A 23,306-nucleotide genomic window follows, 5' to 3' on the forward strand; every position below is an offset into this window, starting at 1 on the left:
AGAGCCGATTCTTGAGCTGACGTGGCTCCTTTGAGGTGCATGCTACAAATTTACCTGAAGCTAAGATTGTTGCTAAAAAGTTATGAACATGTTATTTTAGTACATTTTTAAACCACTGTGCAGTCTTATAATTAGCGTAGACTTCATATACTTCACATATTGATATAAAATAGCAACTTTTTATTATTATTTTTTTATTATTATTATTTTTTTATTATTATTTTTTTTTTATTATTATTTTATTATTATTTTTTTATTTTTTTTTTTTTATTATTTTTTTTTTATTATTTTTTTTTTATTAATATTATCTTTTTATTATTATTATTTTTTTATCATTATTTTTTTATTATTATTATTTTTTTATTATTATTATTTTTTTATTATTTTTTTTTATTATTTTTTTTTATTATTATTTTTTTATTATTACTTTTTTTTTTACTTTCTTTAATCTCATTCACTCAAGCACTTTTCAACCACTGTGCATTGCCTTATTTAGATCAGATATTTTAATGACATATATAACTTCACTAAATTAAATAAGCTCTAATTAAAAATTTATTTTCAACTACAATTTTATAGTTTGTGTTACATTTCCATACACTTTTTAACCACTGTGCCATCATTTAGGCAGCTCAAATTTAAACTTTCTATAGATAAGCTTTAAAATCTTTTCGAAAATTCCGTTTTATCGCCTTATTCGCTTGTTAACCACTGTGCACTACCCTAGTTGCAATACTTTTTATATCCACTGTGTGACACTTTAAGTAGCCTATTTAGCCCATTTAAACACTTTTCTGTAGACTACAAAATAATCTTTCCGCTGAGTCACATTTTCATTAGTTTCTCAACCACTGTGCAGCTACTTTAACAGCTATGATACTTACTATATAGCTGTATATAATTAGCCAAGTACTAACTACAATTGCTCTCCTTCGAGTCACATTTCGTTTCGCTTTTCGGCTCGCAGCATTTGCTGCTCTCTCAACTCTGCCACTCCACATATTTATTTAATGTGGCTATAACAAAGTGCACTTGGCCCAAACGGCTGCTGACTTTTGCAATGCCATGCGCCATGGGTGGCAAACAGATTCAGTTGCATTTTAAGCGTTTAAGCATTGTGTTGCATGTTGCATTTTGTTGTTGTTGTTGTTGTTGTTGTTGCTGCTGTTGTTGTTTGTTTGGTTGCACTGCGGCGCAGAGTTTCAAGTGTAAATTAATTTATGAGGCAAGCAGCGCCGCGCTGTGCGGCTTGGGTCAGCGAATTGCGAATAGCCATAACACCCATAGAACACGCCCCCTTCGCCGCTGCCGCCGCCCCCCGTTTGGCTGACCATTTGAAATGTCAACCAAAGTGTGAAATTTCATATTGAATGATGACGTTGCCGTCGTCACTGACAAATGGAGCTGACCGTTGCATAATTGAGCAGCAGCAGCCGAACGACAGAGAGTGAGGTATGCTCGACTAACGAGATACTCTATCAATACTATTTCACTTACCTATTAAAGAGCCAATGACGTAGAACGCCACGTAGATCAAATGCAAGCAGGCAAACATTTTGTCGATTTCGATAATTGCTCTGAAAATGGAAGAGAATGAGATATATTTTAATCAACTTCAGTTAAATGGAGCGAAAACTATGTATAGAATAGATGAGTATATTATATTTAAGAGAGATTTATTCTATAATTATATTTAAGGCATATCAGAGGCGTGGCATATTGCTTAAAACTACATCTAGACTTACAACTAGGCTCGCAGAGCTCTGCAGGAGAATCAGCAATGAGCCCTAGAGTCTAGAGATATATCTTTATTTTAGCTATAGATCCACCCTGAACGCATATCAGGCAGTCGACTGCTAATATTGCTATTTGTCTTTTCTTTATCTTTATTTACCATACACTTGTTCTATCATTATAATTGTTTTCCCTTTATTATATTTCTTTTGTTCTTCAATCTTAATGTTGTCAGCCACGCCTTGCGCTGAGGTCTAGACAGGCAGACACATGCAATTTGTCGCTTGTTTGGCACGTCATAATAGAGACATTATGAACCCAACAATTTCCTCTAGCCCAGAGTTTTTCGGCTCGCCCCGCTCCTTTTCCGGCTATGCCGAAAGCAAGTGTCAGGCGGAAGCGCCACCTGTGCCGCACTCTGCCAATGTCATCATTCAAATGTCAGTCGCTCTTACAAATTGTTGTTTGACATGGCATGCCGCTAATCAAAATATACACACACTCACACACACACACGCAGATAGAACAAAGCGCCACATGTGTCAATCAACACCAGAGAATGGGAAGAAGCGATAGAGTCAGAGAGAGAGAGAGGCACACACACCCTTTCTCGTGTGCAATTAAGCGCTGCAAATAGCTTTGAGCCACGCCCACACTATTGACCAAAAAATGTTCATTAGTTTGTCCATTGTCCAGAATCTGAATCCGAATGAGAATCAAAGTCGAAATCGGACTCGGAATCGAAATTGAAATCGGTCTGAAGTTCAGCCTCAACCTCAGGGTTTGCTTCCATTTCCATCTCCCATCTCCCATCTACCGTCTCCCTGCTTCAATAGCCTTTCATTTTGTAAATCTCTCGATGATTGTCATCGTAGGTGTGACTAATTGTTGGTCATTTATCTTCTTTGGCTACGCTTTGCATTCTGTGTGCCTATGCCTTTGGCTTTGGCTTGCCTTTGTTATCATGGTCAGTCATGAATAATTTCCGTTGCCCCCCTTTTTCATTGGGTACCCTATCTGAGGGTCTTTGCACTGTTTGTCTAAATGAGATACACTGGCCTTACGCCACTAATTGATGGCCCAAATTGTAGGCTTCACTAGTCAAAACAAAACCGGATGACGCGTATCTATTATGAGATCTGTACAAAGGTAATTTCATATTATTCTAAAAGAGATCAAATTGATCGAAGGTTAGAGAAAATTAATTGATAGATTTATAACAACTTCTTGTGGGCTTTGATGACTAACAGTAATATGTATTTATATCAATGAAATTGCTCTGTGATAGCTCTACGAATTATCCTAGAAATAATTGCGTTATTAATACAAATTATTCATTGTCAAATAATTTGTTATAATTTTATTTGTATTTTTTTAATATTTTTAAATTCTAAATATTTTTGTTATTTTTTTATATTTGTATAGTTTTTGCTTGATTTATTTATTTTTTTTTTTTTTTTAATTTTTTTTTTTTAATTTTTTTTTTTTTTAATTTTTTTGTTTTTAATATATTTTTGTTCCATACTTTTTTTATTTTAAATATTTTTATTTATAATTTTTTAATATTTTATTTTTACTATTTATATATATATTTTTTTTTAATAATTTAAGTAATTTGTACTTTAATATTGTTAAATCTTCTTTTTATTTCTATGACATTTTCCATGATATTTTAAGTGTTTTTTCAATTTATCCATTCTCCATTTAATTATTATTTCTATATTTTCAATCATTTTACATATTTTACTAGACGGAATTCAACTGTTTTAAAAGTCAAACAGAATTTTTGATTTATTTTTCTATTGGTGTGTGTTTTATCTTTTTCTTTTTTATTTTTTTGTTCGAAAAAGTTTTCATCAGCAGATTTTGCAGACATGTTCCTGATGGTGTGGCATGTGTGGCATGTTCTTTGCTTTGCAGTTTGATTGACAACGAATGCTTTTCATTTGGGACCGACAAATATTATACCAATAGAACCGAAATGAATGCCAAAAATTGTGCGCATGCAATATTTGAGACTCGATTGTGGGCTCCTGGCTCTGGGCTAACTAGCCATAAATGCCCCAATGACTTGCAATACATGTGTAACTGTCTGCGCCTAGCAATGTATCTGTCAGATACATTTACAGATACAAAACGCATGTGTGTGTGTGAGAGTGGGTGCAGAGTAAGCAACCCCTGGCAAATGCTATGGCAACACCTACAATGACTTTGCTCGGGGTGTGTATTTCTTTACTTTATTTCCATTATATTTGTATGCACGTTCATCAAGTTGAACGAGCATATTAGCTGAACTGGCTAGAGATATTTAATATGATGTATATAGTAGTCATATATAGTAGTCATGCATACTCTAGTCTGATAAGACAAATTGTAAGCAACTATATCTTCAACTTTTTTAATGAGCTAAGGGAGATCTACAGATCTACAATTTATCTGTTCCAATTTAGTCGTACATTTGTTTATACATTTTGCAGCTTGCACGAGTATTATGCAGTCGATTGCAATGTTCTTACTTGTATTTTATACATTTTTATTTTCGTTCTTATTTTTTGTCATTCTCTCTTTGTTTTGTAGGCCGACAGGTGCACACACACGGCGTTTCTTTCTTTCGCTTTTTTTTTTGTTTCTTTCCAAACTAATTTCAAAGCAAATGCCATGTTTTTGGTAGGGGCACTCGCGTGTCTCGGCTGATTTGCATAATTTTACCGTTAAGTGGCGGAAAAATGTAATCGAATGAACAGATAGGCAGCGAGGCAACGAGCCACCTAGGCACACAGCCAGCCCAGCTATTTTTACGAGCCCCCCAACTGTAATTAGAACGCAACACAACATTTTGGCAGTATTAAAAAAAAAAAACTAGGAAAGGGAAAATGAAAAGTCATTCGCTGCTTGACTTAAATAAAACCAAATGAGCTTAAAAAGTGGGCACACAGATATAATATCACTTTGCACTTCAGTAGCTATGCACGCTGAGTCCTCTTTGCCTAAGCTCAGTATCTTTGGTGTTGCTTGAGTGAGGAACAACGTACTCTACCTTTGTAAATATGAATGGTTTAAGAACATTTATAAGCCACATTTGTTAACTCTACAAGTTTGAACTTCAACTTTGTTATCAATTTTAGCCAATTGCTTGCAATAGAAAATATTATCTATGATTTTTTATATATTTTCTAAGCAGTTGAAGTTATAAAATCAAAAATTCTTTTTTATTTTCACTTTAATCTGGAAGTGCTATTTGAAATTGCCTAACAAATTCCAATTTTCATATGATACTTTATGGATTTATTTGGAATTTATTTCGAATTTCTATTGTGCAACCCTCAGTTGGACACTGGGCAGCCCCACAAGTGGCACTTGCTAACCTTTTTAGCCAATGACCCGCCATTGGGGTGGGTGTTGATACTGTGAAACTGTGCTTATGTAACAATGTCAAGATACTTTTACATTTCGGTTCATTGGCTTTTTAGTACTTTGGTTTCTCGAATTTAAAACCTGCTCCGCCCCAAATACCATATATGACTGACGTTACTATGGCCACCCAACTGGAGACCCAATTGAAAATTGTGAACTTATCAATTACAGTTGCCCACCCTCGGCTGATTCTCTCCTGCGGCAAAACAAGTGACAATTTTTCTTTCTTTTTCGTCTCGATAATGGCAAATGTATAATGTGACAAATATATATATATATATATTCATATATATATCCGCCTTAAATTACAAATTCAATTAGATTTTTGTTATAATACAACTTTTGCTCCACTGTAAATTCAAAGTAATTTATAAGAAATAAAGAACTTTTAACTATGAGTGAGTTTTGTGACACACAATCTAAAGAGTTAACATTAAGAAAAGTGACTCAGCTCTCTCTTAATTACTTTCAAATGAGAGAGAAGCGAATAAAATTATGCAAAACAAATATATATAAATAATTGTAAAATGTTTCTGGAATCAGTTGATTTGTGAGTTTCAAGATGCGGGCTTTGCTCGGCTTGTTTGTGCTTCTCGCTTGGGCATCTCGTATTCAGACGTCGAACAGTGAAAACTATATATATATAGATACTGATCAGCTTATATCGTGCATTGAAGAGAAATCGAAAAAAGCCCTAATTGAGCGTCTAGTTGAATCCACACTCTGTTGCTTGCTATTGAAGCACATAGAAAAGGAAGCCGATTGCAAAATGTGCAACGAAATATTTGTTAAAAGCAAACATGAGATCGAGTTCGAGTGCAAAGAAATTTCTCTGGGCACATTTCGACCAGAATGTACGCGCAATAAAATGACGGGCCAATGTGAACGCCTTTATGCAGTGCTAACAGCTGCATTAAACTATGTTGAAAACGAAAAGACGTTCGACTCTGATAAAGATTCATGGGATTACTAATAAAATGCATATAGATCTGAATACATGGAGAACAATTCATATATGCAATATGAAATGTTTATTTAGAATAATAATAATATATTTATAAGTTACTTAATAAATATATAAAAATATTTATAACACTCTATGCTAAAATTAAAAACAAATTTATAAATATATTTCATTAACATTTTCTGGAACTAGTTAGTTTTAATAAAATAAACTTAATATAAAAGAATTATTATATTATATTATATGTATACAGTTTTATATGGAAACCATTTTGTTTGAATGCCTTTATAGAAAATGCTTCATTGAAGCTCTCCTTTGTTTAGCTTTCTTTATAAATTGTATATATTTAATTAATCCATTTTTTCATAAAGAAAGCAAGGTCGTATTAAAGTGGAATTACCATCTCCATAAACTGTTGAAAAACTTTAGTTTCTGTATATTTATAACATGTAAACTAAACTCTGCGATTACAATATTTATTAATAATTCATATATATATTTATAATGTAATTTATAAATATGCCGTTCATAAGTATGTTTGAAAGTTATATTACTTTGTGAATCACTTTTATGACACACGATTCTTTGCGTTAAAATACATTAAATAAAGAGTTGACATAAATCCAACTGCTTTTAGGTTTGACTTCACTTAGGCGAGATTACTCTTCACTACTCTCTCTCGCTCTCTCTGTGTCTTCCGCTTACTCGTTTTTCTCTTTCTTTTATTAAAACATAATATAATTAGCAAACATAAAAAAAAAAAAGAAGAAAAGGAAAAGCAGCATAAATAAAAAGTGTTTATAAAATATAAAAATATAGAGTATAACAAATATACATATATAATATAAAAATAAAAAAAAATATAAATAAAAATAAAAGAAAAAAAAACTTAATATTTATATATTAAAAATAATATATACATAAATACAAAATTTAAAAAATTTATATATAAATTAAAAAATACAAAAAACAGTATATATATATATATATAAAATACAAAAAAAATTGATTTATATTCAACGTTTATTTGAATTTTTGTTAATTTGAAATGAAAACAGAATTCAAGAGTTTAATATACAGCCTCATTATATATATCAATCACTCAGCTCTCTCAGCTCCCTCAATGGTCAACCCTTTGTTTATAATATTTTAAGAACAAGCCACACAAAATAAACAAAATAGTTAATAAACTTGGGCGGCCAATTAAAAGCAATTGATAAATCAAGCGTCCAATAAGGCCAACTCGGGGTATTTTCTTTTAATTAAGACAAGAGAAGAAAGAAAAAAAATTACAATCAATAAGTTTTGGCTTACACGGGTTGGAGCAGAGATTGCAAACGTTGCCAAATCGATTACAAAACTACTCAAACATAAACAATAAGTGAAAGAAGAAGTCGAAGCAAGAAAAGCACAACAAATGAGCCATAAAGAACAGTAAAGAAAATAGAAATGGAAATGGAAATAGAAAGGCAAGCAAAGGGGTGCATAAAAATTCTCAGCTAATAAACTAACAAGAGAAAATTTATAAACAAAATTGTAGAGATTATGGAGACTCAGTATGTGTGTGTGTGTGTGCACACGATTTGATACCCTATAATTTGTTTATTTTGTGCTAAATGCGCAGCAAGCAGAAACAGCAGCAAGTGCCATAAAAAATCAAACAGCAGCGCGCGTTAGGCAAGTGCGAGGCGTGAAGCGTGATGAACGGGGCGTGCCAGAGTAAGGGCGATAATATTGAATGCCTGAATATTTATGCAAACGTCAATGCAATTGAGTTTTTTTTCCTATGCGCGCTGTGTGCCAGCATTAGTATTTTATTACAAATCATCTAACGGCGGGCAACGTGACGTATGAGTGATGAAGCGCTATATAAACACATGTGTGCGTGTGCGTGAGCGTGTGTGTGTAGTCATAGCATATGATTAGTTGTTGTAACGCCACTTGCTGGATTCAAAATTAGGTTACAGTTGGCGCTGGCGCCAATTGAAAAGCTCTAAAGCGTTAACAAATCAAGCTAGCTATGCCTCGGCCTCGCCTCCCTGCGCCTCCTCATGACTTGTTTATAATGTACTCTGATAGCCACTTGAGGCTGCTGTAGGCCACGCTGACTGACTGACTGATTGACTGACTGCCTGCACACATTTTGCATATATTGATTTGCTTTTCTCTCCCGCTTCTCCTCCCTCTCACACTCCTGCTGCCATCATTCGTTTGATTGATATGGCTTTTGCAGCCATATACGCTTTACTATCATCATATCATATCATATATATAATTTTATAAATTATTTGCCCTCTTTTGAATTGCCGCTAATTTGTCTGTCAATCAAATGGAAATGTTGCAGTTTTTCTTCTCCTCTTCAGCTTTTGCTTTTCTTTCTCTCTGTTCACATGCCATTTTCATTGTCCCCATTTTTATACCCTGATCCCATTAAAAATGGGAAATCAGGGTATAATGGTTTTGTGCAAATGTATGTAACAGGCAGAAGGAGGCGTGGCAGACCCCATAAAGTATATATATTCTTGATCAGGACGACAAGCCGAGTCGATTGAGCCCTGTCCGTCTGTCTGTCCGTCCGTCTGTCCGTCTGTCCGTCTGTCCGTATGTGTGAACGCGTGGATCTCAGCATCTATAAGAGCTAGAGACTTGAAATTTTTTTTGTAGGTCCGTGTATAGCACGCGCAGGTCAAGTTTGTTTCAAATATTCGATAACTATTCGCATTTAATTGTTATCGAATAAAAACATTATTGAAATGCAGTAAATAAATTATATCTCGAACGTCTTAAGAGCTAGAGCCTCCAAATTTTGTATTTAGTCTTATATATATTTTATGCAATTTTGATTTTTGTTGGATTTTGGATACCGGCTCCAAATTCCCCCAAATTCTTATAATTTAAGTTTAGTTGGAAATAGGGCCATTATGTGAAGGCGTTTGCATCTCAACCAAGCCAATAGGATTTCATTAAAATCCATTAAGTAAAACAGAAGTTATTAAACAAAACGTTTGGCCAATTTCCAAAAGCACATGTCAGCAGCGCCACGCGCACGCATTTTTCCTATGCGTGTGCACACATACATTCAAATGCGTGTATTCTTTTCTATTCCAAGAATTGAAATTGCGATTGAATTGTGCTGAATTATTAGCTGCTACTTATGTTCAAATTTGCAACAGCCCGTGCAAGAAGGACAGTGGCTGCGTTGGTAGAGGCCCCGCTCGTATGCAGCTTGGTCCGGGTTCGAGACCGGAGGAGATGAAATGTTTTTTACTGTTTTATTTTTTTTTTTTTTTAGTTATGAAGTGGCGGTGTTGGTAGAGTTTGTGCACGTTGCGCAAATAATCCGGGTTCGAATCCTGGTCTCGCAATGTCGATTTTTATTTGTTTTCTCTTTTTTTTTAATACTCGATACAAACTACGGAAAATATTACAAAACTCAAAGGACTGGGATCAGGGTATCTCCTAGTCGGGCACCCCGACTAGAGCTTTCTTACTTGTTTTATGATGCATTTGCTTATTGCCATGTTTGCCTTGTAGCGTGTTTTACGCTTGTGTTGTTTATCTATCACTGCTATAAATATCGTTTAAACACAAATTGCCATATTTATTTCACAGGCGACCAAATGATTGGCGGCCTCAAATATAATTTACGTGCAGAAATTATGAAATTCAGTTCTTTATTGAACATAACGCCAATTGTAATTAGATTTTAGGTAGCATTATCTAAGAGTCTAGTACTAGGCTAATTTCTAGATCAGTTCCACATTTCACATTAAGTTAGCAATGTATTTATTTGTTTTTACAGGACAATATCTAATGAGTTTAAAATTTAAATATAGATTATATATACTTATGTGGAAGATTTATATATTGAGCTATATTTATTAATTAATAAATTAATTATTTATTAATTAATAAAACAATTTATATATTGAGCTATATTTATTAATTAATAAACAATACAGAAAGCATTTATATATTTCTTTGTGGAAACTTGAGTTGAGACAGTGATCGTTATATCAGACTAAATTGTGAACGTAGATTGACTATTGCATTTCTATCTCAATTAAGTGCTGCGCACAAAGTAAAAATTGCCAAAAAAAAATTAAAAATAAATAAAAAATAATAATAATAATTTACACACTTTGGAATGCTCTAGGCGGCGGTAGACATTGTGGAGATTAACAGAGACGCAATTCCGACCGAGCTGCTTTCTCAAACAGTCCCATCAGCAACAACAATAGACGCACACGCGGTGACCTTTGCGGTCAGGGTCACAAATTTGGTTATCATTTACGAAGTGAAGCAGTATATTGACTTTGTGCAATGTCCGTCTTGCTGTTTGGCCGTCGGTAGATCCGTCCTTCTTTCCGCCCGTCCGTCTGTCCAACTTTAGAAGTTGTCAAAGTTTATAGACCGTGTTTCAATCGAATTTCATCGATAACACAAAAGAGACAGAACAAGGGAAAGAACAGAGAGTCGCTGATAGCAATATGAAATGTGCTTGACCAATGTGATTTGCGCTCAGTCGAGAATCAAAGCTAAAAAGATGAAGACGTATTTCTGCATAACCATTTGTCTGATCTCGCTGGTATTGAGTAAGGCGGCCTTTGAGGACTGCAGTAGAGACGACAGCGCGAGTCAGCAACGTTGCAATGCGCAAGTGCGTCGCATGTTAGAACTCAAGGATGAATTCTTCAAAGTGTGCTGTGCAGAATATGAAAAGGAAACGTCCGTAAAGGAGTGTCCAAATAACTGTAATATATATGCACGACACGCCGCAAAGGACAAGCTAAACAGCGAACTGAACCAGAATACGGCAAATGTATCGCCCGTTGTTCTTCAATATAAAATATCCACTGGTGTCACTTTACAATACAAAACCAGATTACATAACCCAGAAAAAAGTGAAGTGAACAAAACAGAATAAGAGTGCAGAGTGCTTCAGACCTTAGCTATAGACAATCGAGATAATTGCAAACAAAACTGAAGCACCACTCAACGCATTGAGCCCAGCTTGAGTATCATTTTTATATATTCTAATAAAATGTATGTATAAATAAAGTCTTCTGACAGCGTAATAATAAGAATAATATGATTTGTTATGTATGACTTTTATAGTATATGCAAATTAAAGCAATAACAAAAACATTTTTAATCATAATTTCATACTGAAGCGTCTCGCGTCAGTTCGTCAACAAATTAAATGGCCAAAAAAAATTAAACCATTTAGAATTAAATGTCAATATTATTTGCTTATATATGAAGACAATAAAGAAAGCAATTGTAATTTGTGGGAACTTGACTTGGCTTCTGTTACATTTCTATCTCAATTAAGTGCTGCGCACAAAGTAAAGAGTGTCAAATTTGTCACTTGGATTGAAACGCTCTAGGCGGCGGTAGACATTGTGGAGACTAGGAGATAAGAAATTCCCACTGAGCTGAGCACTCGCTCACCTTTTAGGTCATCATCATGACGAGCATCGCCAATTTGGCAATTCTCAATATCAAGCATATTAGCAGCTGGTAATTCGGGCGGCATTAAATCGCACTTGCGACTGCTTTTATATATAATTTTATAAATAATTTTATAAATAATTTTATAAATAATTTTATAAATAATTTTATAAATAATTTTATATATAATTTTATATATAATGAATGCATTTGCTCAAAATCCTTCTCATGTTGATTAAATTTAATGAATTGTCTAAGCTACACATAAATTATCGATCAAGCTACGAGCATTGGAAACGGACAGGTCTAGACTGATGACTGCTGTTGATCCTTTAAGGGGGCCTGCCACGCCTAGCAAATTTTATTGCTAGACCAATCAACTGTCAGATACTTGAAGCAACGCTTCCCATAAATGCAGTCACTTATCAAGAGATATTTACGATATGCACCGCTTGGCCTTGAGTGCAGCCGAAAAAACGTTTCTAAAGTGTCTGCCACTTGACTAGAGTGTGAAAGATAAAATGAAGTGATTTCAACTGCTCGATAGATTTCACAAGCAAAGATAAACGACAAATGAAAGAAACTAAATTTGATCAAGCTGCAGACAATTTTGTAAACTCTCAGCAAAAATTATGCTTGCAAATGCTTTGCTTTCGCTTGGTGCTTTATGCATTCATTTTTTATAAATTTGTATACTCTGGAAACGGTGAAAATAGTCAACTATATATATATATATATATATATATATACATATACATACAAGATCAAGAGCAGAGTCGATTTGCCGAGTCGAGCTGTCGAGGCTTTAGGTTCTTCTATGACAATCAAAAGAGCTTTGCCTCGAATTATCGATAGCCTTACATGAAATTCATCAAAATCGATAACAAGCTTTAGTCACTTCAGCATTTATCGCTAGAGGCCTAGAAAACAGCTTAAAGCTAATAAATAACTTAATATATATGTTTGTCTCTGCTCCAAGCTTAAACTGCTCTTCTCTCTTAGCTAATCCTTCACTCCTTAGCTCGCCTCATTCAAGTTCAATATTTAACTCTATACCAGGTATCTCCCAGTCAAGCACTCCCGAACGCTTTAACATGTTTTTGTGATGTGTTTTGCTCATTTGCCCATATACTTTTACAGCTCGAACATGCTCTTAGCCATAACTACATTAAATATTCTGCGTGTGTGTTTGTGTTTCTCTGTGTGTGCAGAGGGCTAGTTCAACTTAATTGCCTGCACGATATTTGTCTTTCATTTTATGATTTTGCAGCATGCGAATATTTTTAATGAATTGCCAGAGTCAAAGTTAGAGTCGACAAGGCCCCAGACAATTGAGCTATATGCAAAAATAATAATAAAAAAAAATTGAGAAGAAATGTTGTTGCTCCGATTTTGCCCGCACATGCAGACGACGAGCGTTCTCTGCTCCAGCAGGTAACAGCTAACAGCTATCAATAATGCAGTCAGAACTTTCAGCAAAATGTGAAATGAAATTGAAAATCATTTGTGGCCAAAAGGAAATGCAGCAATGCATAATGTAATACGACCGAAGCACCCGTAAATGAGACTCAATGACAATCGCTGCGAAATATTGAATTCATCTTAATTAAAAGCAAGTCGATGTGCAGTCGTTGGCAGAGCTAAATGATGAAAGGATGTTGACTGTCATATTACTTTACAGCTGCACTAAGGACTAGTACTAGCCATTCGAGTTGCAATTCGCGTTGACTTTTAAGCGAAAAACCCTAACTTTCAGCTCTTTAAAGAGCAGGAGGTATATGAATGACACTTCATTTATATTAAAGTTGGCTGATAGGACTCCAGGTTTGCCGCAGTTTGTGCCGCGAGATCTTAAGTTAACGTTTTCCATTTTTTGTTAAATTAAACTCAATTTTACTTCCTTGAAATGTGAATAAAATAAATCCGATCGATTCGGCTGTCTATCTAGCCTTTTATGGCTAAAGGTAATCAGCTATCTCTAAGCTTCGAAAGCTCATTTAAGCTTAGGCCAGCTAAGCAAAGATGTAAAGCTGCTTAATGCTAAAGCTCACACTTTTACAGCGTTAACAGCTTTTGAATACCTAAAGATTTTCACACAGAGTTAAAGGCTATCAAATATATTTTTAATAAATTATAATAGAAATGTTACGTTCTGTTAAGTTTCAAACAAAGTTATCAAAATAATATCATCTATTATTTTAGTCTTTCAATTTTACACATTTAAAACTTCACCTTACAAGAAAACTATTTTAGCTCTAAGCGTTCCGTTGCCTAGTTTTCCAATTCCTTATCTCTTGGCCTATTAAAACCTTAGCTTGAAGAGGAAAACAGTTAGTTATCTTTTCTGCCTTTAAGTTAAAAGCTCTGCCGGGGCCTGTCAGCCAGTCTCATTGCAGCGTAACCGACATGTCCATCAACGCAAAGCGCAGAGGGCATAAAGGGTAAAGACAACGCTTCAACTGTGTAAATGAGTTAACCGCAAAATGTCAATGTTCAACTAGCGCCCCACCAGACCAGGCAGAGCTTCCCAACTTCTTGGCAGTTACCGCCTAAAAGCCACAGACACGCACAGCCAACAGAGAGAGGGAGTGGGAGTCGGAGTGGGAAGCATGTGTGGGAGTGCAAATAAAATCAATCAATTTGTAGGGCAAGTACAACAAACAGAGCAGCGTCTAAGTGCACAGCGACACTGAAATCTATTTAACGGAGTGTTGAGAAAAGTTCAAAAAGGGCTGGAGAAACGCACAGAGAAAGTGCGAGGCAGAGAAAGAGAGGAAGTAATGGTAGTAAAGAGTGAGCGAAAGAGATGACATACTTTAATAAGTTATATACGTTTAGGAATTAGGGGACGGTTTGGAATTAGGGGACACACTTAACTTATGTGTAGCTAGCTATACATACAAGTGTGTGCGTGAGTGTAATTAAACACAACTAACTCCAACAATAACAAGAACAGGAACTACAACAACAACACATGCAACGAGAAATGCAGGCGACTCCTGAAACGCAGCCTCAAGTGTCGATTGATTTAGCAGCTGAGTTTTGGGAATTCAATTTCTTTTTCTTGCCTTTTTCGGCATACAGCTCACTGAGATATATAGTATATATATATATATATGTGAGCAGTATTTCGAGTAGAAATTGTGAAAACTGCAGTATACATTTCAAACATAAAATCAATCAACACGCGCGCTTAATAGCTGCAGAGCGGTCGGCGCATCAAATGTATCTGCCAGATACATTTTCGAGTGTATCTGTATCTTCAGCCACTGCTCGCCCTCCGCGCTTCCCTTTATATTGAGCGATTGCCAAAGACAAATTGCCTTTGTCTCTAATTTTAAAGACAACGCTCGTCGCCTTTTCATTAATTTGTCTCAGCCGTGGGAGTCGAGCAGTTTCACACGCTTTTTTCTGGCTTTTTCTTTTGAGGGCCAATTGATTGGCGCACGTTTTGCGCGTGGCGAGACGCGCCAAATGGAAGTACAACGTTTTGCTTTGCCTTGCTTTGCTTTTATGGCCAAAAGAGGAGTAAGCCAGATATTTTTTATATGCTTGCAGCGGCATATGTTGAAGCGATCTGTGAGATCGTTAATATTTATGATTTGTGCTCGGACTGGGAATATGTGCAGACAATAGATTTAGTTGATGAATATTATTTGGGCTTGGAGTTTGGTACAGGTTCAGTTGAATATAGATTATCTACATATATACTAGACAGCAGTTTGACAAAGAATTTACAAGTAACTAAAAGAAACCAAGGACTCTGGATGCTGAGCTAGAACTTCTAGTTGAGTCTTAAGCTGAATACTTTGGCGGTAATTAAAATTGTGCCTTAAGCATGCACTTAGGGAGAGAGTTTTAGTTGAAACTGCTAAGAAAATTGGTGAAACATAGAGCTAAAGATATTCTAAAGATATATCTGCAAACAGATCTAAGGCTTAAGCAAAAACTGGATAATCACAACAACTATTTGACTGTCAAACTGTCTGCCAGCAATAGGACTTCACCTTATCTTTAATGCAATTAGACCTTAGCTTCAAGGCAATTTAATTATAAATGATTATTGTATTTAAAAATCACAAGACCTGATTTATAACCTTTCGATTCATAGACTAAGCAACATTGTCAAATAAACAAAATATAAGAAAAAAAAACTTTCTTATCAACAACAAACAGCAGGCAAAATGTGAGCAAATGATTTCGTATTACTTTTTGATGCCAACTACTCAGCCTTTGCCAGTTTACGCTGTGTTGAACTCGGTTTAACAGTGTCATTCAAGAGCGGCAGGTGAGAGAACACCTTGGTTACATGTATAAACAATTCTAATTAGACAGTCTAAAATATAGAAAATATGCCTAAGGCATTTAAGCTTCGACTTTGCTCTGCTCTTTGCTCTCTTCTTCTATTTTTTAAGCACATTTAAATATTTCAATGATTTTTTTTGTTTAGCCTCTCATCTGTGCTTCAATTTTTATCGGGACTCGGTTGATGTTGTTGTTGTTGTCGTTGCCTCAACAGCACTTTGTGGGTGCTTAAACCAGCTGACAGGCCCCACTGACAGATTGATGAATGTTGATGCTGCCCGCTTTTCGCGTTGCCTCTATTATTTCAGCCCTCTCGGAAAATAAAAATATATATACATAGATAAGTATATGCGTTTGTGCTCTTATTTTCTTTTTAACGGCATTTTCACTTTCGGTTTTTAAATGAAAATATTTTGGAAATGCGCTATTTCCATTTTGGTGCTGGCACGATTTATGGCAACAGTTGAGCACAGTGGGAAGCGGACAGATTGGGAAGTCTTCTAGCCAGACGTGCCGCTTGGCCGCTTGTTGGCTCCTAATGGCTGAACGATCGCCGAGAGGTTGACAATTGGAATCAAATTGGATAAAGCTGCCGAGATCTTATCACACACACTCATGGGTGTGTGTGTCTTCAATTAGTGCTGTGTTTGCCTAAGGGGCCAAGAACCACATCTATATAAGTCAAGGGCTTTGTCTTCTGGGCTACCGAACAGCATTAAGATTATGCGAGTGGGAAAGAAGGTCAAGCTCATCTGGTAAACATGTTGTAGTCAATAGAGCATTAAGCCAGAACTTTGAGTTGATTAGGCATTATAAAAATTGTCAGAAATGCGACACTGCATAGGGTCTATGAGAAAGAATTATTAAGATTTTATGGGCAGCATCTTAATTTTAATGAATTGAGACAATTTAAGAGAATTTTTAAGATTTGTAAAATAATTTTAGGTTCTTTTTTTTAGATTATTATAAAGAAATATATATATAAATATTTTGTGATATTTGAAGCATATGCACATTGTATTTAAATTCTCTCAATTTATAAATTTATTAAATAGTTAAAAACAAATACGTTTAACTTCGTAATAAAAAAAAACATTTCAATATTTTGCATAATAAACGAAATAGTAATTAATCTTTATAAACTTCTAATAAAATACTTTTTACCTAAATTTTTATTTGCTTAATTCAAATATACTGATACGATTTATAACTTGATTATGTAAATAAATAAATTTATTAAACTAAATAAACATAATATTTTATTATAGATTTTTGGTTTTATTTGGTTCATATACAACATAAATTTAATTATAAAATTAATTATATTTTAATTTATAAAATATACCTAATAGAATTTAAGTAAAATGTTATAAAATAATTTTGAAGCAATAAATTATTTAAGAATAATTATTATTCTCTATTAAGTATAATGTATACAAGACATATATATGGTATATTATGCATATAGTAATCAAGTCAATAATAGAATATGCTTATTTTCTAAGCCCTAATTCTTAATTTAAATAAATAATCAAGTCAAGCTGTAATTAATTGCATATAATTATGAACTAATCTGGAGCTCTGAATCGAGATTTAAAAACAAAAACCAAGTTTTTTTCATTTTCCCCTTTTCCATTCTAGGCCCAGTCTTCGACACCTTTTTGTGTTGGTCTAATTGAAATCTGTGCTTAGCCCCGTTTACCTAATAGAGATCCAAAGATTTTATAACTTGGCAATTAAAATGCAAATCAGTTCAAACTTTTTTCTAAATCTTTAGCTATTCTTCCTCCGCTTTTTCTCTTTTCATGCCTCGGCCATACTTTTGATCTAGGCAGATAAGAAATCAGCGAAAGGGTTTAAAAATTGTTGCTTGGACATTCTTTGTGTTTGGGGAAAAATGTGTAAATAATCGAAAGAAAAACTTGTGAAAACCCCAAAAGAAAATACACAAAAAAAAGAGAAGCAAAAACAAATATTCAACTGTGGAAAATCTCGCGAAAAATCTCGGAAAAATTGGACGCATTTGCTGACCCAAAAAGACAAATGACCGAAAAGCAAAACAAAACAAAACAACAACAAGTAAATGTTCTATTGTGGGGTGTGCACGACTAGCAGATACCGCGCAGTATGTGCTGAGCGACTGTAGCTAATATACTAGCATAGATAGATGAGATGGGAATAGTCGGACATGTGGGGATGACAAATGAAGAGATCGTAGAAGAGAGAATATAAAATAGAGTTTAAGTGCTGCTGGACTCAACTTGATATCTTTAGTGCAGATTCGGCTGACTAAACTGGACTTATCTGTGTGAGTAAAATCTGAGATCGATTTAAATTGATGTCATAAAAACTTATCGATAATTTGAAACCATATTGTACTGCAGGTAGTACAAAGAGAGTTCATGTCTTTAAGGCTGAGAGCTGAGATAGGTCAAGATTAACTCGTCAATGGCAATTGATCACGTAAGCCTGGATTTGACAGTTTCGATTACCTTAATTACCTCGATTACCTGTATGTTTATTACTTAGACAAGATCACAGCCAATGTACCCTATTTAGCCATAAGCAATTGGTACTGGGTATAATATATAGAGAAACAAAAGGGACAACAATCGCACTGGGGATACAGGGAAAGCGTTTTTCGAAAGGGGTGTAGGAGAAGGCGAGATGAGGGAGGGGGTGGTGGGGTACATAGGGTAGGCTTGTGTTTATTTTAATGCAAATATTTGTTTATTTTTGAATGGAACGCGAACGCTTTTTTTTGGGTAAGGAATATAAATTCTATGAAAATCTTTTTATTTAGCAGTTCTGCGAGCACCCACATGTTTTGTTGTATTTTTTATAACAGGTGTATATTTAATTTGGGCCTTTTGCGTATTTGTTTTATGCTAATCTAAAGATTTACAGCTGGACACACTTACTTGGCAAATCCTTTTTTTATGCGTATTTACTTGGGTTTTCAGTTATTTTTTGTGCGCGTTGGCAACTCTGCAGATTTTGTTTTTTTTTTGCTCTCTTTCTGTTTGGCCTTTGATTGGATCGCAGATTAATGTGCGATTTAAATGCTAATTAATTGTTAGGCACACATGCACAGCACTCACACAGGGGCACACGCGTACGCACATACACGGACGAGCAAACACAAGCACAGTGACTGAGTGACTGAGAGGGCAATAGAGTGATAGAGAGAAGACACAACCGCTGAACGTGATTTTGTTTCGTTTCTAATCTCAGTTCATTTATCGGGCGATGCGCTTTACTCGCTTTTCGTTTTGCGTTGCTTGAGCTTCTTTTCCGATCGGCATCAGCATCTTAGTATGAATATTCCCGAAATTCAAATTAAACCGTCAAACGGTCGCACGCACAGGCACACACACAGTTACACATACACAGTTATGGCCATCACGATGATACGAGGCCGAAGCAGTTTGCTAGAGCCGAAACGGTAAATTTGGCTAGCGGTGACACAGCACAGAAACGTCGTTTAGTACTGATAATGGAGACAGAGTGCGTTACAGCGTCCGTGGCTGACCGTCTGTTTCAATACGCGCGTCGTCAAAGACTGAATCAGACTGAATCATACAAGTATAAGCAGAGGGCCAGCATACAACCAGCCGAACGAACGACCAATGTTCGTGCTCGCAACACACGCACACGAGCTGTTGACACGAGCCAAGGCGTCGCGGCGTGTCGGGCAGCTGCAACGCATGTCTATGCTGCAGCCAACAACAAAATTTCAGGCAAAAGATCCGACTGTCGTGGCTGACGAAGGCGAACATCCACGAATGAATTGGCTCCATCTAGCGGTAAAACCAGTACACTACTGTCTTATACACTGTTAAGTCAATTGTAACAGTGCTCTCAGCTAACAGCAAATGGTTGCATCGAGCACAAGGCAACTCGAGCATGTTCAACATGGGGTGGGTCTAGCAGCTACTGTTAAAAGGATAACAACTCCTTTGACTAGGTCGCTGTAATTAATTTTTGGTCCTGCTGCAGCCACATCAGCAGCGGCAGCCGCAGCAGCAGCCGCAGCAGCTTGTTGCACACATACACACACGTTTACCTAATGCGGCGAATGTCAATGAAATTGAAGGATGAGCTCTGTGTGCTAATCTAATTGGATCTTGGATGAGAACCTCAGAAATAGGAATTTATTAAGGAGTTGCTTTTGGTTTCAGTCTAAGGATAGTACGATAAATAAATGGGCATATATATTCACTATAATACATTAAACTGGGTTGGTTAAAAGAAAGTTTGATAAAAGTAATTATCTGGGGAAAAAGAGCAAAATAAATTGAAAAAATCTTAAAAATATTTATATAAAATAACAAAAATATTAATATTCAAATAGAATATAAGAAAGATTACAGATAGACAAATTTCTTAAGTCGTATAACATTTCTTATCAGCATTTTTGTACTTATAATGAATATACATATATTAAATAAATAATTCCTTTGAAATTTTTATTATCTGATACACAGAAGTATATGAAAAGTCGAACTATATATTTATATATATTTTTACATACGTTATTTAACATCTTACAAAAAAATAATAAACCAATTTATATTTTTTCAATTTTTTTATATTTTTTTTTAATTTTTAATTTTTTATTTTATAAATGAATAATTTCTTATAATATGATTTATGTATAAATTTTAAATATAATTTTAAAAAAACATTTTTTTAAGTGATTTAATATTATTATTTAAAGGTTTTTTAATATTTTTTGATAATAATTTGTTTATTTTATGAAAGATATTTATTTATATTTCAATTTTGTATATCATAAATCTTATAAAATTAATTAAAATTAATTTAATTTTTTCTCTCTTCCACTCTTACTAAATCGCATTCTAGAGCCTTCGTTTTAATATTATTATTAATATTATCATTATTTTTTAAATATATTATATTTCCTACCAAACTATCTACATATACTTCTCTATATAACATGAGTTCTATAAATAAACACCATAATTATTATGTCTTATAATTTTACCTATGGATAACATAATTGAGGTATTTATTACGGCAGGGCAAACAGAGAAACTCCTCCTAAATCCTCATAAGCAATTAACACTCACCACTTGATAGCTGCAATGTCTTACCTTTATTCATAAATCTCATTCGTATGCTTACCCGCACCCTATCTCTGTCTCTTTCCAATGCCTTGTTGTGATAGGCGGCACGCCCATAAAGCAATTTGGTAGTCGCATAAAAAGCATTACAAATATCACACTTAATTGTATTAACAGAGCAGAGCGGAGTCGAGCCGAGCGACAGTTGAAAGAAAAGAAAGAGGAAGTATGAGTGAAAGAGGAAGAGGCGTGTGTTTGCGTTAACAGTTAGGCTGGTCAAACAGCCCAAGCCAGCAGCAGCTACAACAGCAACAACCCCCTTTAACAGTTAGACCATACAAATAGCTCATGACAAAAGCGAGCAACAACAACAGCCTAAGGAGCGTGTCGAGTCGAACTCAAACCGAACTTGAAGTTGGACTCGAAGTCGAGGTCGCAGATTGATTGATGATTTTATGACATTGTTTACTCAAGTGATGATGAGAAGAGTGTGAGGGTGAGCGAGAGGGAGAGAGCGACGCACCATAAACTAGCCAAGATAAAAGAAAGGGAAAACACTTGAGCGGGAATGTGCTTGTGCCTGTGCGTGTGTGTGTCCTTTCTTGTCGTGGTGTCGACTTGCCCGCTGAGATTGCAGAGGCAGCTCTTTGCCTATGCCCATAGATTTGACTCCGACCCTTTGTGGCCCTGTTGTTGTTTTCCTTGGAATGCTATCAATCTTTTGCTTATTAGGGATAATATTACAATTACTTGTAAGTGAGATAAGCCAGAGACAACAAACACCGATGAAGAGCAGCGAAAAGGATAAGTGCGCTCAAGTGAGCGGACGGACGGCGACTTTGCTTTGACGCGTCTTCCACCTTGATGTATGCAGTCGTACACTGAGAGAAATGATGAGCTGACAGAGAGGCAAGGCTTTGAACCGAAGTCACTAGCAGATTGATAACTTATCTAATCTGATGATGATTTTATATTTTTTCTTATGCTAAGAATTTATCTTGGTTAATTCAAACCTCAATTTCAATTTCTTGAAGAATTTATTATATACATTTTTTTTAATTGCTGCATGAAACAAAAAATCTTCTTAAACAATGAAAAAACTTTCATTTAAATTGCTTTCCACTACAGCATTTCTCTCAGTGCACTCGCATTTTGGTTAGCTGTAAACAGAAACTCGACTCAGTTACATTCGAGCCGAGACGAGGCGAGGCGCATCTGAGCGTGTCATTCGGATGCCCGATTGATTGACAAATTGACAGGGCGCAGAGTAAGGAGAGGCGTGAGGGCGTGGTGTGGGCAGCGCCTTTCGCTGGAAGCGCCGGCAAGCACTTCCTGCATCGCTGGGGCTGCTTCGACAACCTGTTTCAATTTAGTCATAAACTATTAACGCAGCCCGCAGCTGAAGGAGTCACAGTTTAGAGTCGAGAGAGACCGCCCGCCCGTTCGTCCGTCCGGGCGTCTGCCAGGAAGCCAGCTGTTCCATTACCGCACGGCCACACGATGTCCTTCGTGTCCTTTGTGTTCTCTGCGTCCTGTTTGATGATAAATTAGACCTGGCCAATGCACAAAAAAACTTAAAACTCGCAGGGAGTACAAGACTAGCAGATACCCCGCACACCAGGCCAGCTGACGGACAGTCCAATATCGATTCATCTGCACATACGAATCAGCTTGCCACGCCTTCTTCTTCTGCTTTCATTCACAATAGCAAACACATTAAGCCCTGCCTAAGCATTAACAATGGGTATAAATTTACCAAAGAAGAAAGACACACCACACGCTACACACACACACACACCCACATACACATACACTGTATATGTATGTCTCTCTCCCTCCCTCTCTCTTTCTATCCATGTGTAACGCTTGTTCAGGTAGCATTTGTGGCTCTTTAGTTGGCCTTACCGCCATTTACCTTTCTCCTTTTTTTATTGCTTTATTATGAGCTGGACCGTTGTTTATGCCTGGCCAAAACTCCAGGCACTGCTAATGTCAGCAGTTCCTTTTAATGCTTCCTCTTCTTGTTTATTGCTGTTTGTTATTTGCTGTCAATGGCCAACAAGCTACATCATGTCATCCACAACATTCGGACCATCTGGCAACGTTTAGCTAGAGAAGAGAAGAGAAGAGAAGAGAAGAGAAGAGAAGAGAAGAGAAGAAGAAGAGAAGAGAGAGAAGAGAAGAGAAGAGAAATTAGAAGAGAAGAGAAGAGAAGAGAAGAGAAGAGAAGAGAAGAGAAGGAGAAGAGAAGAGAAGAGAAGAGAAGAGAAGATAAAGAGAAAGAGGAGAGAGAAGAGAAGAGAAGAGGAAGAGAAGAGAAGAGAAAGAGAAGAGAAGAGAAGAGAAGA

The 23,306-nt window shown here is 35.6% G+C and overlaps 1 protein-coding gene across 2 annotated transcripts in view; it reads right to left on the reverse strand.

The window, feature by feature from the left end:
- LOC111603524 overlaps positions 1 to 19,417 on the reverse strand; it is a 93,284-nt gene extending 73,867 nt beyond the window's left edge. For both annotated transcript variants that reach the window (XM_030223384.1, XM_030223383.1), the window contains exons 1-2: positions 18,793 to 19,417; positions 1,498 to 1,577 (exon numbers count right to left, since the gene is read on the reverse strand). In XM_030223384.1, coding sequence (XP_030079244.1) covers positions 1,498 to 1,555 — 58 coding nt within the window. In that variant the 5' untranslated portion in view covers positions 1,556 to 1,577; positions 18,793 to 19,417. The remainder of the gene's footprint in view (positions 1 to 1,497; positions 1,578 to 18,792) is intronic.
- Between the last annotated feature and the right edge of the window lie 3,889 nt (positions 19,418 to 23,306).

Source organism: Drosophila hydei, unplaced genomic scaffold (assembly GCF_003285905.1).
Source record: "Drosophila hydei strain 15085-1641.00,03,60 unplaced genomic scaffold, DhydRS2 tig00000172-arrow-pilon, whole genome shotgun sequence".
NCBI classification, from domain to species: Eukaryota; Metazoa; Arthropoda; class Insecta; order Diptera; family Drosophilidae; genus Drosophila; species Drosophila hydei.